The sequence below is a fragment of the Schistocerca piceifrons genome, chromosome 5 (assembly GCF_021461385.2).
Source record: "Schistocerca piceifrons isolate TAMUIC-IGC-003096 chromosome 5, iqSchPice1.1, whole genome shotgun sequence".
NCBI lineage: Eukaryota > Metazoa > Arthropoda > Insecta > Orthoptera > Acrididae > Schistocerca > Schistocerca piceifrons.
Window position 1 is genome coordinate 543,229,909 of NC_060142.1, and position 14,568 is coordinate 543,244,476.

At 40.5% G+C, this 14,568-nt stretch overlaps 1 protein-coding gene across 1 annotated transcript in view; it reads right to left on the reverse strand.

Annotated features, from left to right (window-relative positions):
• The window catches only part of LOC124799128, a 739,238-nt gene that overhangs the window by 126,304 nt on the left and 598,366 nt on the right, over positions 1-14,568 (reverse strand). The window contains exon 11 of the mRNA XM_047262665.1: positions 13,827-14,047. Within this exon, the coding sequence (XP_047118621.1) occupies positions 13,827-14,047 (221 nt within the window). The remainder of the gene's footprint in view (positions 1-13,826; positions 14,048-14,568) is intronic.

Consider the following 14,568-nt stretch of genomic DNA (forward strand, 5'->3'; position numbering starts at 1 on the left):
ACTACTGCAACCTACATCTTTTTGAATCTGCCTAGTGTATTCATCTCTTGGTCTCCCTCTACGATAGCAAAAATTATCAAAATATAAAGCACCAATCTTTCGAATGCGAGATGCTAATGAGAACATTGCTCATAACAATACAGAAAATTGTAACATATTAGTTGAATACTTCAAGAAACTCTTGAATGGTAAACCCAGTCCTGCAAAATTTGGATTCACTCCAAATACGTCTGATCCGTTACATTCGGAACCACCAACAATTGAAGAATTACAAAACATCATTTCAGACTCAAAAAATAATGAAGCATTTAGTGAAAATCAAATGGGGTCGAAATAAAAAGAAAGCTAATAAAAACCACTAAATCACTTCAGTTGTCTACAGTAAAATTTGGAAAGAAGAAGAAATTCTAGTAGAGTGAAAACCAGCTCTCATCCAACCTCTCCAGAAAACAGGCTTCAAAACAGACCCAAATAATCTTCGCCTGATGTAACTTGTAACATTCTTCCAAAAGTCCTTTTAAATAGAGCAGAGCTGCAATTAGCCTCATAACTGAGGGAGAACGAGGGAGGATTCAAAAAGGGTAGATCATGCTCTGAACAAATACTAAACCTCAAATATGGCATAGCAAAAATCAAGGGCAATGATTTACGTAATTTCCTTCATTCATTTCAAGCAGACATACATCTGAACTGATAAATAATCCTTGATATCAGTAATCGAAGAACTGGCTTTGAATAAGAATACAACCAGCCGAATATAAGCCACCATTAAGAATAAGTTTTCAAGGGTTGAATTCATGGGTGAAATAGCAGACCCATTTGAAATCAAAAGAGGAGTACGACCAAGGAACGGGTTTTTCCCATTATTGTTTAACTGTGCACTTGAAAAAGTAATCAGAGAATGGAACGAAAATATAAACAGTGGAGTAAGACTGAGTCGCAAGAAGAAGAACCTCAGGATCAATTGCTTTGTCTTTTCAGATGATCTGGATCATTTTGCTGAAACTATGGACGAGTTAAAGGAACAAGTCCTTGAACTAGAGAAACAAGCAGCTATAATAGGTCTTAACATTTCCTTTGAAAAATCTAAAATCGTGGCAAACAACAAATGAGCAAATAAATATCTAAAAGTTCAATGAATTTTTTTTTTTTTTTTTGGTCTTCAGTTTACTGACTGGTTTGATGCGGCCCGCCACGAATTCCTTTCCTGTGCTAACCTCTTCACCACAGAGTAGCAATTGCAACCTACGTCCTCAATTACTTGCTTGACGTATTCCAATCTCTGTCTTCCTCTACAGTTTTTGCCCTCTACAGCTCCCTCTAGTACCATGGAAGTCATTCCCTCATGTCTTAGCAGATGTCCTATCATCCTGTCCCTTCTCCTTATCAGTTTTCCACATATTCCTTTCCTCTCCGATTCTTCGTAGAACCTCCTCATTCCTTACCTTATCAGTCCACCTAATTTTCAACATTCGTCTATAGCACCACATCTCAAATGATTCGATTCTCTCCTGTTCCGGTTTTCCCACAGTCCATGTTTCACTACCATACAATGCTGTACTCCAGACGTACATCCTCAGAAATTTCTTCCTCAAATTAAGGCCGGTATTTGATATTAGTAGACTTCTCTTGGCCAGAAATGCCTTTTTTGCCATAGCGAGTCTGCTTTTGATGTCCTCCTTGCTCCGTCCGTCATTGGTTATTTTACTGACTAGGTAGTAGAATTCCTTAACTTCATTGACTTCGTGACCATCAATCCTGATGTTAAGTTTCTCGCTGTTCTCATTTCTACTACTTCTCATTACCTTCGTCTTTCTCCGATTTACTCTCAAACCATACTGTGTACTCATTAGACTGTTCATTCCGTTCAGCAGATCATTTAATTCTTCTTCACTTTCACTCAGGATAGCAATGTCATCAGCGAATCGTATCATTGATATCCTTTCACCTTGTATTTTAATTCCACTCCTGAACCTTTCCTTTATTTCCATCATTGCTTCCTCCATGTACAGATTGAAGAGTAGGGGTGAAAGGCTACAGCCTTGTCTTACACCATTCTTAATACGAGCACTTCGTTCTTGATCGTCCATACTTATTATTCCCTCTTGGTTGTTGTACATATTGTGTATGACCCGTCTCTCCCTATAGCTTTCCCCTACTTTTTTTCAGAATCTCGAACAGCTTGCACCATTTTATATTGTCGAACACTTTTTCCAGGTCGACAAATCCTATGAAAGTGTCTTGATTTTTCTTTAGCCTTGCTTCCATTATTAGCCGTAACGTCAGAATTGCCTCTCTCGTCCTTTTACTTTTCCTGAAGCCAAACTGATCGTCACCTAGCGCATTCACAATTTTCTATTCCATTCTTCTGTATATTATTCTTGTTAGCAGCTTCGATGCATGAGTTGTTAAGCTGATTGAGCGATAATTCTCGCACTTGTCAGCTCTTGCCGTCTTCGGAATTGTGTGGATGATGCTTTTCCGAATGTCAGATGGTATATCGCCAGACTCATATATTCTACACACCAACGTGAATAGTCGTTTTGTTGCCACTTCCCCCAATGATTTAAGAAATTCTGATGGAATGTTATCTATCCCTTCTGCCTTATTTGACCGTAAGTCCTCCAAAGCTCTTTTAAATTCCGATTCTAATACTGGATCCCGTATCTCTTCTAAATCGACTCCTGTTTCTTCTTCTATCACACCAGACAAATCTTCACCCTCATAGAAGCTTTCAGTGTATTCTTTCCACCTATTTGCTCTTTCCTCTGCATTTAACAGTGGAATTCCCGTTGCACTCTTAATGTTATCACCGTTGCTTTTAATGTCACCAAAGGTTGTTTTCACATTCCTGTATGCTGAGTCTGTCCTTCCGACAATCATATCTTTTTCGATGTCTTCACATTTTTCCTGCAGCCATTTCGTCTTAGCTTCCCTGCACTTCCTATTTATTTCATTTCTCAGCGACTTGTGTTTCTGTATTCCTGATTTTCCCGGAACATGTTTGTACTTCCTCCTTTCATCAATCAACTGAAGTATTTCTTCTGTTACCCATGGTTTCTTTTCAGCTACCTTCTTTGTACCTATGTTTTCCTTCCCAACTTCTGTGATGGCCCTTTTTAGAGATGTCCATTGCTCTTCAACTGTACTGCCTACTGCGCTATTCCTTATTGCTGTACCTATAGCGTTAGAGAACTTCAAACGTATCTCGTCATTCCTTAGTACGTCCGTATCCCACTTCTTTGCGTATTGATTCTTCCTGACTAATGTCTTGAACTTCAGCCTACTCTTCATCACTACTATATTGTGATCTGAGTCTATATCTGCTCCTGGGTACGCCTTACAATCCAGTATCTGATTTCGTAATCTCTGTCTGACCATGATGTAATCTAATTGAAATCTTCCCGTATCTCCCGGCATTTTCCAAGTATAGCTCCTCCTCTTGTGATTCTTGAACAGGGTATTCGCTATTACTAGCTGAAACTTGTTACAGAACTCAATTAGTCTTTCTCCTCTTTCATTCCTTGGCCCAAACCCATATCCTCCTGTAACATTTTGTTCTACTCCTTCCCCTACAACTGTATTCCAGTCGCCCATGACTATTAGATTTTCGTCCCCCTTTACATACTGCATTACCCTTTCAATATCTTCGTACACTTTCTCTATCTGTTCATCTTCAGCTTGCGACGTCGGCATGTATACCTGAACTATCGTTGTCGGTGTTGGTCTGCTGTTGATTCTGATTAGAACAACCCGGTCACTGAACTGATCACAGTAACACGCCCTCTGCCCTACCTTCCTATTCATAACGAATCCTTCACCTGTTATACCATTTTCTGCTGCTGTTGATATTACCCGATACTCATCTGACCAGAAATCCTTGTCTTCGTTCAACTTCACTTCACTGGTCCCTACTATATCTAGACTGAGCCTATGCATTTCTCTTTTCAAATATTCTAGTTTCCCTACCACGTTCAAGCTTCTGACATTCCACGCCCCGAATCGTAGAACGTTATCCTTTCACTGATTATTCAATCTTTTTCACATGGTAACCTCCCCCTTGGCAGTCACCTCCCGGAGATCCGGATGGGGGACTATTCCTGAATCTTTTGCCAATGGAGAGATCATCATGACACTTCTTCAAATACAGGCCACATGTCCTGTGGATACATGTTACGTGTCTTTAATGCAGTGGTTTCCATTGCCTTCTGCATCCTCATGTCGTTGATCATTGCTGATTCTTCCGCCTTCAGGGGCAATTTCCCACCCCTAGGACAAGAGAGTGCCCTGAATCTCTATCCGCTCCTCCGCCCTCTTTGACAAGGCCGTTGGCAGAATGAGGCTGACTTCTTATGGCGGAAGGCTTCGGCCACCAATGCAGATTATTTATCAAAATTTAGGCAGTGGCGGGGATCGGACCCGGGACCGAAGACGTTTCGATTATGTATCAAAGACGCTAGCCCTAGACCACGGGTAATCACTACAGTAAAAGAATTTTAGTATTAGTTGAAATGCAACAGAACGCAAGGTAATCCGGGGAAAACAAACTTCAATTGGCTTTCCAACTGACAAAAGAGACACACAACATGTAATCCTTTTCATGGCGGTCCGTAATTAAGCATTACAAAACACTGACAAAGGCAGAAGTATTGTATGCAGCAAAAACCCTAAACAGGAATCTCATAGATCTGATAGAACAATTAGAACTAAAAGAAATAATTTTAAAGATAATCATGGGATGAAAAACTCTCAGATTCTACACGAAAAAGAAGACTAAATTTTTACTGACAGCTTCGTAGAATGAACAGTAATAGACTAACTAAGACAATTTTGGATGTCTTCCATTGTCGCATAATGAAATCTAACTGATTTACGGATATTACTTACTGTATTCCGACAAGGTTGAAACGAAAGAAGAAGATAGGATCCATTATTTATTACATACAATGGGGGATGTTTGTTCTGTCGGATATGTTCGACAGAACAGATATCCCACATGTATTTACAGTATACCTGTAAGATGACTGCCTTGATAACTTCAGTGTGGATCTACAACGGTGACCGAACCTCTTGTGGGAATACAGAACCCGCTATGAGCAAGACAGCATGGACAGTGAACGCTTCTGACGTGTGACGAGTAGAGAAACTGGGTGGGACCAGAAGCCTGTCCGGACGGCTGAGGCGATAAAGACAACCGCTCGCGTTAAGCAGGAGGTCTGGGTTCAAATTCTGTCTGGCACAAATTTTCAACTTTCACGATCGAATTACTTCGATGCCTGATTGCGGCTGGAGCTGCCTCTCCTTTCAAAAAGCATCCACTCTTATTATGAACCCATGTTTCGAAAATCTGAAGCAACATCTATGTTTACTGGTTGCTTGGATTTAAATACGGACTGCATAACTTATCTAAGTATTTAATATTTTTGTATATTATAATTCTAGTGATACGAATGTGTCAGTGTTAGTAAATACAATGTTTACACCAGCAAGTGAAGCCGCGAGACAGTCCAGCGGAACAACAAAGTTGTTTATTAGCATAAGCAGCCACTATTTAAACAGACGTAAGGAGAATAATGAACATTTCTCTGTATGTGTCTGTCAGTCCTGTCGTAGAGATCAATTTTCATCCAATTTGTGAAACACTGCAAGGAGGTAGTACAAAGATACCAGTTTGTTTTTATTCTTCTGTTTATTTTTATAAAGTGTTAGCAAGTGAAAGAACAGTCATTCAAGTACAAGTTAAAGTGAAGTAAAGTTAAAGGAAACAGGTTATCAGATAATAAGTCAGCAAATACCTATAAAGAACCGTTTTAGTGGAAGTGGCTGTTTTTCACAGCGACTACATCTTATTACGGTGAAATATTGGTATTTTAAAAAAAAATTGGTTTTAATTAGATACCACTATTAAACCAAGAAAAATGGGTTTTTATAAAGGAATATAACCATTTACCTTAACAGCTTAAGTACATACGTAATTATTTTATACTGTATGAGCACCAAATTAAGAAATGAAAGAGAAAAGATCTGTGGAATATAATGAGCAAGCCAAAAGAAAATTGGCTTTGCCATGTCTCAGGTATTTTATGTCATTAGATAAACAAAGAGTGTGGTTGCAGTATTATCCGTCTCTTTATGAGCCAGAGTCAGTTTTAACGCAGTTTTATCTGTAGTAATGCAACTGTACAGTTATTCCTTACTATTTGTAAAATATATGATGAAAGAATATCTGTACTCTCAAGGTGAATGAAAATGGAAAAGTCATGAAAAGCCCCGCCTCAGCTGTTTCCAGGTAATCACACCTCCTAGTGCAGTGGAGATTGTGTCTTTCAGTCCTAGTCTTGATTAGTTTCAGAGTCAAACTTACTTCTTACTACCCATAATGTCTAAAGTTGTGAAAGAGAAGACTTAAATGTTTACATATGTGTGCGTGTGTGTGGGTGTGTGTGTGTGTGTGTGTGTGTGTGTGTGTAATGATTGGTATAAGAAAATGGAAATCTAATCAGACAAGTAAACGTAACATTAATGTGGGATGAACACATATAAATGGCCGAACTTAAGAGCTGATGAGAAATTGCTGTTTGGCCTAATAGTAAAATATCAGTTAACGAAACATGTCTATAATATTTAGCGTAAATGCGGAGGAATCTTATTATCTCAATGCTTCACATAATGAATTACTCATTAATTATTGGTGAGTTATCCTTAATTAGGAGTCCATGGTATATTAATGGTTGAAAAGAACCTACGCTTCTTGATTTATTTTCCTGAAAGACTTAGAGGAAGTGGAAAACGACTGAACTCAGTTGTTTATGATCTCCGATTAAATTGTGGCATAAAATAACATAAAAGTCACTCTATGTCAACCGTTAATCTTGGTTCACATATTAAAGTTCGGCTCCAGTTTTTCATCTGGAGACAATCTACATGTGCATGTAGAGCGCCTCCACATGAAAATTTTGAGTCTTCCATTTTCCTACCTTAACTATGATTGTAGTCGACCGTCCCATTTCCTGTCGCACCTTTGTCCTTAGTCATAAATTTTTATACAATGTGACGCAGTGGAAACGTCCACTACTGGTCCTGTATTCGGATACTTTTGGGTTCTTTCAATTTGTTAAAAGCATTAGTTTAGCAGTGTCAACATTCGAAAATTTTGTTCTGTCTTTCTACATTTACGCATCATCATCCAATGACGATATTTTCCTACAGACAAAAACATCGTCAGTGCACAGTATTTTAGTACTGCTGATTGTCGGATAAGTCGTTTGTGTATACTGAGAACTCTAGAGGTCCTACTAAGCTTCCTTGGAGCATAGCCGATGTTACTTTCGTTTCTGTAGAGCGTTCCTCTCTAGTATAAGGCAGTGGGTCCTATTAGTCAAATATTCATCAAGCCAGTCACATCTATGTGAATAAATTCTGTGATTGTATCTTCATTAACAGTTGACGATGTGATAATAGTGTAAAATTTACGTTCTGTAGATTCATGAAATTATTTTTTACTCAACTGACAGATCCTCTGTTCCCCTATAAAATATTAGTGGACGACTGTGATTCAGATTCCAAAACCAGCATCAGTGATACTAAAATACCAAGTAGCCCAATGCTCAGGACAAAAGGGCTCTCGTTAAGCCGAACCTGGATATCCCGAAAGCCACAGAAGACGGTTTAACTGCGCTGTAAAAAGTATGTCTTGGTTCAAGCTATCTGACAGGTGAGGGACGCCACTCACCTCCGAACGTCTAAGACGCTTGTGCGAAGCATCAGAGGCTTTTCTGTTACGTACAAGTGGGACTGCAGCCTTCCCAACAGCTCGGGAATGAAGGGAAATAGCTGAGGGAATTCTCTGCGGTTTTCACAAGAAAAGCCGGCACGTAAGCCGCTAGGGAACCGGCAGCCGACGATGGATGGCACCACAACAGAGGCCAGTGTGATAACCGCCAGAGTCCCCATTATACACGACAAGCGCTACCCATAGACTTCTCGAAGTAACATCAGGCATTTAGGGCCTTTATTTAGGGTAGTTACCCAGCGCCAGTCTTCGTTGGGTGACACTGCAGATTAAGCCCATTAATGACAAAGATGATAGCATGAGAAATTCAGCGCCCTGTAAGAAAGAGTGGAGGAACATTAACAAAACTGCCGAGAAGGGGTAGCATAGGGATCTTTTTAGTCAGACAGTGTGCAAGGTTGCCTTACGCTTCTGTTTTTAGTGGTTTTTTATGCTTTACGCTATTAGACACGAAGCAATTGAGAGCGAACTGATCTCTTGTAATACTGTGATACTGTGCTGTTTATCTCCCTCCCCTACTGCATGCTTAGATTAGGTGTGCATGAAAATTTCTTTCTGTTGTGTAATTCATTACAAAGACTCTAATTTTAATTAATTCATGCAATGGGTAACGCGACAAGCACACAGAACCAACGCTCTCAGTAATGGGGGCGGTAACCGCTTGCTTTACTCATGTCTGACAACAGAGATCTACTGAATTGTCAAGAGGGGGATGGGAGAGAATGGGCGAATGACTACTTAATTTAGCATCTCGCAAGGTAACTACACGGGGGCTCCTATTGCTTTATAGCTGTGGAATGAAGTTAATCATCGAATAATTGGGTATGAAAGGTAACAACTGTCTGTAATTCTAACACATATTTGTGTATGCTCCCGACTCATTTGCATAAGTTGGTATTACTTCTGGTTCCTAATTGGTCTCTTACGTTTACGCTATGAATGGTCACACTATGAGGAGATTGAGGAGAGGGGGCAGGTGGGGATGGAGAGGGGGGGAGGGGGAAATTAGTTCTCTCTCTCTCTCTCTAGGGCAAACAACAGTCCCATGATGCATCTAATGCTGAAGTATTCAGCGAAGCATTACGCGAAATATCACTGCTGTGTAAATTAAAGCGGAAGAACGGTAACACAGGGAAGCTACAGAATGAAACGCCTGGGCATACACATATTCATCTGCGCACGAGAGGTGAGCCCAGAGGAAAGGTTAACTAATTACAGAATTTAGACAACACCAATTTGAATTGATTGTGATAATATAGACGCGCGTCATCAGTCAGAATGACGTGACAGGTTTCTCTCTCATGTAATTCAAATACGCGCTGGCAGGATGGTGAAAGCCGTATTCTGTTTTTAAAATATTTCAACAAAATTAGTCAATCAGTTGCAGTGCGAGGGTGCCGGAAGGCCATTGTCAAAGATTATTGTGAATGAGATCGAATTGCATGCGAATCATAACGTATAAAGAAACTATGAAACATCATTACTTTTCGTATGACTGTTTCAAGCAGTCAGACACTGTTCCTTAATATTAAAAAACTAAATTCCATTAAATTGCTCTTAAAAGAGCCATGAAACATCGCACTAATATCTTCCTGCCTCATATAAGCCACAGGCATACTCATACACCACGGGGCCGCAGCACAAAAAAAAAAATGTTAGCATTAGAGGAAATCAACAGAAAAGCAACGTTAATTACGTAAGGCATACCTCCTTTAATCCGCAATAAATCTATGACTCCTCCAACGCTATTAAACGTTCAAAAACCAAGATACTGTGGCTCCTAGGGCGCTCATTTACACATGGCATGGACTTACGACCCAATCCAAACAGCTAAAATTCACATGATTAAAAAAGCACGCTATCTAGCTTCTATTACCATTTGCTATTCTTTTCTGCTCACAAAGCACTTTGTTTCTCGCAACGAGGGTGCCACATGGAAGTGGCGTGGACATGTGCTCGCGTCTATGTTACAAAGGGAACTACTCAAAACTACTCAAAAAAGTGAACTTTGCCCCACAGTTCAAATGGTTCACATGGCTCTGAGCACTATGGGACTTAACTTCTGAGGTCATCAGTCCCCTAGAACTTAGAACTACTTAAACCTAACTAACTTAAGGACATCACACACATCCATGCCCGAGGCAGGATTCGAACCTGCGACAGTAGCAGCAGCGCGGTTCAAGACTGTAGTGCCCAGAACCGCTCGGCCACTCTGGCCTGCTGCCCCACAGTATCATACCGCGGAATTAATATTTCTGTCCGTTGACGAAGCCCACTTCTATGCCTACAAATTTCTTTTTTTTCTAGCTTACGCGTTTTTGTTAGGTTCTGACACTTTCTGATTAATTTGAGTACATACCACAATTTCGATGTTACGTAAATATCCACCACACGCAGCAGGCGGCTACACGGGTGGCATGGGTTGTGTGGCGTGGACTGGGCGGCTTTTTAGGTCAGATGGCCTCGGGCAAGTACAGAAAGGGCAACGGCCGCAAAGGGTGCTGGGCGAAGTCAGGACATGCGGGGCCAAGTAGCAATCGGTATTGTAATTGTAAACTGTCGAAGCTGTATTGGTAAAGTACCGGAACTTCAAGCGCTGATAGAAAGCACCGAAGCTGAAATCGTTATAGGAGCGGAAAGCTGGCTGAAGCCAGAGATAAGTTCTGCCGAAATTTTTACAAAGGCACAGACGGTGTTTAGAAAGGATTGATTGCATGCAACCAGTGGTGGCGTGTTTGTCGTTGTTAGTAGTGGTTTATCCTGTGGTGAAGTAGAAGTGGATAGTTCCTGTGAATTATTATGGGTGGAGGTTACACTCAACAACCGAGCTAGGTTAATAATTGACTCGTTTTACCGACCTCCCGACTCAGCAGCATTACTGGGAGAACAACTGAGAGAAAATCTAGAATACATTTCACATTAATTTTCTCAGCATGTTATAGTCTTAGATGGAGATTTCAATTTACCAGATATAGACTGGGACACTCAGATGTTTAGTCGTTCTTCCCGCGAACCATACGCGACTGGAACAGGAAAGGGAGGTAATGACAGTGGCACGTAAAGTGCCCTCCGCCACACACCGTTGGGTGGCTTGCGGAGTATAAATGTAGATGTAGATAACAACGCTCTTTCTGAGGAGTGAGTTTGTTGATTGGCTTAATCTATAGGGCAGCTTGCGCTACATGCAGGACGATGTTTTCACCCTTTTCTCTTTTAGGTTTTGAGATTCATAAGTTGTAAAGATTCTGTTGCTCACTAGGAGCAGTGATTAAGGCTAAGTATGACCTTAGGATTTTACTGAAGAGTGAGAATGATGTAATATTTTTTATCTTATTTGGAGAACTATTGTAAATTTGTATCGCACTATTGTGAAGTTGTATCGCGCTGTGTCCTTATTGGCTGGACATGGTACTTTCATTGTTGCCTTAAAGCATGTCCATGGATATTCGAGTTTTTATTTATGAATCTCACAGACAGAACAACGTGTCTAGCATATCGACAACGGACGAGATTTGCGTTTTAATAGAACTAATACCCACGCAGAGCTAGCGTAGGAATTTTAGGCACACCCATTCCGTAAACAGTGGGACACCAGACTCTGTTTGAACTGCAACGTTCATATTGGCCGGAGGCCAACCTCGGCCCTCTACGTTCCTCAGAATCGATCTTTTTGAGGTATCTCAATAAATCCTGTGTTTAGCTCCCCTGGTTTCTCTTTTGAGAAACCTACTGCATCATTTAACTATATTTGGAATAGCTCTGCACCTTCAAAAATCCCACACATTCACACATCATGTCCTGCTACATACTAGGAAAGGTACAGAGAGACGACGAGAGAGTCTGACACAATGCAAAAGTTACTGAAGGAAAACGCTTAGTGGCCCATCTCCATCTCAATCAGTTACGTTTTTTGTTTAACAGGAGGGAAAAGGAAAAAAAAACTGGTGTCACATCATATAGCATTTCTACGATCAGCTAATCAACTTCTGATACCCCTCAATTGGGACTGTGACTGAAGCATGGTTTACGTTCTCAGCAGCGCTTCAAGATGAATGAGAGTTTATTGGAGGAGTGAGATCAGTCGATCGGCCTGGGAGCATCGTGAGTTCAAAGAGAAGTGTGCCATTTGGATGTAATCCGGAGGTCATATGGAGTGTGGGGACTCTCAATCAGAGGTGATTGGAAGTTTATTCTGAGATCACTTGAGAATTGCGCAGCAGATCCTTTTAGGAGATTCTCATGCATCCTGCTAAGTAATATAGTAATACACAAGCTGTTTTTCTTAAGCCATTCTGACTTCCTCCTAGAGGCATGTCAGTCTGCTTTCCATAGTCATATATCTGCATTTATTCCGATGACTGTTGTTACTTTGTGGCATGTTCAGTTCTCTGCTGAACAAATAGCACCCCAAACAAAAAATTGTAAACTGAAGCATACAAAACAAAAAATCCAAAATAACACAAATGAAACATCATGGTCGATGGAACGTGATATATACATTGCAATGAAAAAAAAACAGTCTTGGCCGCAAGGAAATCGCAAAAACAGACAAAAATAGATTAAATTTCGTTATAATTATGAAAACGGTAGATAAGAATAGAAATAAGGTTACGAAGACACACGAAAACAACTCTTCTCCAAATTGATGAGGAGTTTACAAAAAACAACACAAGAAACTTCTACAGAACTTTCAAGCAAAATCTATCAAAATAAAAAGCATCAACCCTTGAATTTCGAGATGCTAATGGGAACAATGTTCACAACAATGCAGAAAATTGTTGGCTATTAGCGGAATACTCTGAGAAACTCTTGAACTGTGAACTCAATCATGAAAAATTCGAATTCTCTCAGAATAAATCTGATAAACCAGATTCAGAACCACTAACAATTAAAGAATTATAAAGTATTATTTCAGAACAAAAAATATTGGGTGAAAATTAAGGGTGGCCGAACTATGGAATAAAACTAATAAATATGCCAATGAATCACATTAATATATCTTCATTAAAATTTGGGAAGAAGAAAGTATCAGTAGACGCAGAATCGAAAACTTGTTTGTACCTTGATACAATTGTGTCACAACGTGTAAACTGTCCACTTATCCTAAGCGACAATTGACAATGAATGAACTAGGCTCAGTGCATCCGTCAATACGACGCATCCAGCCAGATTACTGGGTGTGTTAAAAACTATGTCAAATATACTAGGATTGTTGGCATCTTGTTGTGGTTTTGGGGCAAACAGAAGAAATGGAAAAATGAGGGAACTCTGATTTAGACAAACTAGTGGCTTTCGTTGTTTTAAAATATCTATAAACGTAAATCTGGACGAAGAGAGGAGGAATTCTACTCACTTCATCAATAGTACAAACTCACTTTCTTAAGACTTAGTCAGTAAGAAGACACGAAGACTCTTTAACGAGAGTATTTCGTTGTTATTGTAACTTAATAGAGAACATCAAGAATGATGCGCAAAGTTGATAAGAGTCTTTGTTAGTGTACTATCTTTGCAACCTGTTGTCAGCTGGATCGTGGATCACACTTGTCACACTTGAAGAAATAGTTATATACCATATGATTACAATAACCTCCACAGACCCAAATCTGAGGTGAAAGAAAGATCTTGCTTCCTATGTTCAGAATATTGAACCCATGTAAGGAGTGTGAGTAATGTTTGACCATAATTTTCGCTTTTTATTTTGTTATTTTATCTGTACGTGACACAGAAGCAATTTGCTTAGGAGTAACAGCCGACGTTACCAAAGTTTACTGACGGAATAATAAAAATAATTACTAAATACGTGTGAAGCGATGGAGCGCGAGTCGCATGGCTTTGAGCGACAGGACGTTGTTTGAAGCGCGGACTGCACGCATCGCTGCTAGCACGACGCGTGATTTAATTTTGGTGTCACGCACAGCTGCCCGATTACTCGGCTGCGCGCCCGAGCTTAAATTTTCATCACTGACGATCGATGTAAACACGCACGCAGACCACAAAGAGGATCTCGTGTGGCGACAGTTGTTGTGGTACTTACCTTGAATGGGTGGTCCAGCTTATAGACTTTGGTCGGTACGTCCTTGCTGAAGGAAGTCTTGTTGGCGAATTCGTACAGGTGGTACGGGTCAGTTTCGTTGGTGACCCAGAATTTCTCCGCGTTGGCTTCGGGCCGCGGCATGGCGTCTCGCATCCAACTGCCGTAAGTCATGTCCGTCCATCGATGGTACACAGGCTTCCCGATGGCGTACAGCAGGCAGTCTGCAAAAGCATGAGGCGTGCCCGTGAACGCGAAGAGTCTGCAGAGACTTGAAGCACAGTCGCACTGGAGCTGAGAATAGCGGCTTCGTAAGAGCAGATACTAAAACATAAGGGAAATGTTTACGAAAACAGATGAATGCAAGATCAAATGGGCTGGCACTTTGGGCCTAGCAGACGTTCCACGGCTTGAAGTATCTGTATAAGCAGGACACTAGTACTACCTAGTTTTCTATAGGTTAGAGATGCTTCTCTTATTGCACTATAATGATTTTAAGCTAGCTGTGAGGCACAAAATATGGCGAAAATTACGTTGTATTACACTGCATCATATTATCAGGACGAATAAATGTGATTTCGTGCGGCCAACTCAAAGAACAGGAAAAACAATAGCAACTGCTGAGCCCTTTCGAAGATCACAGTCACATGTGGAAGAGCTCCGAACAGACTACAGCTCTGATGTACCATAGTTACGGTTAGTCTCCTTAGAGGGCACACGAGGGAAGATTTGCTTTATGCTTCCG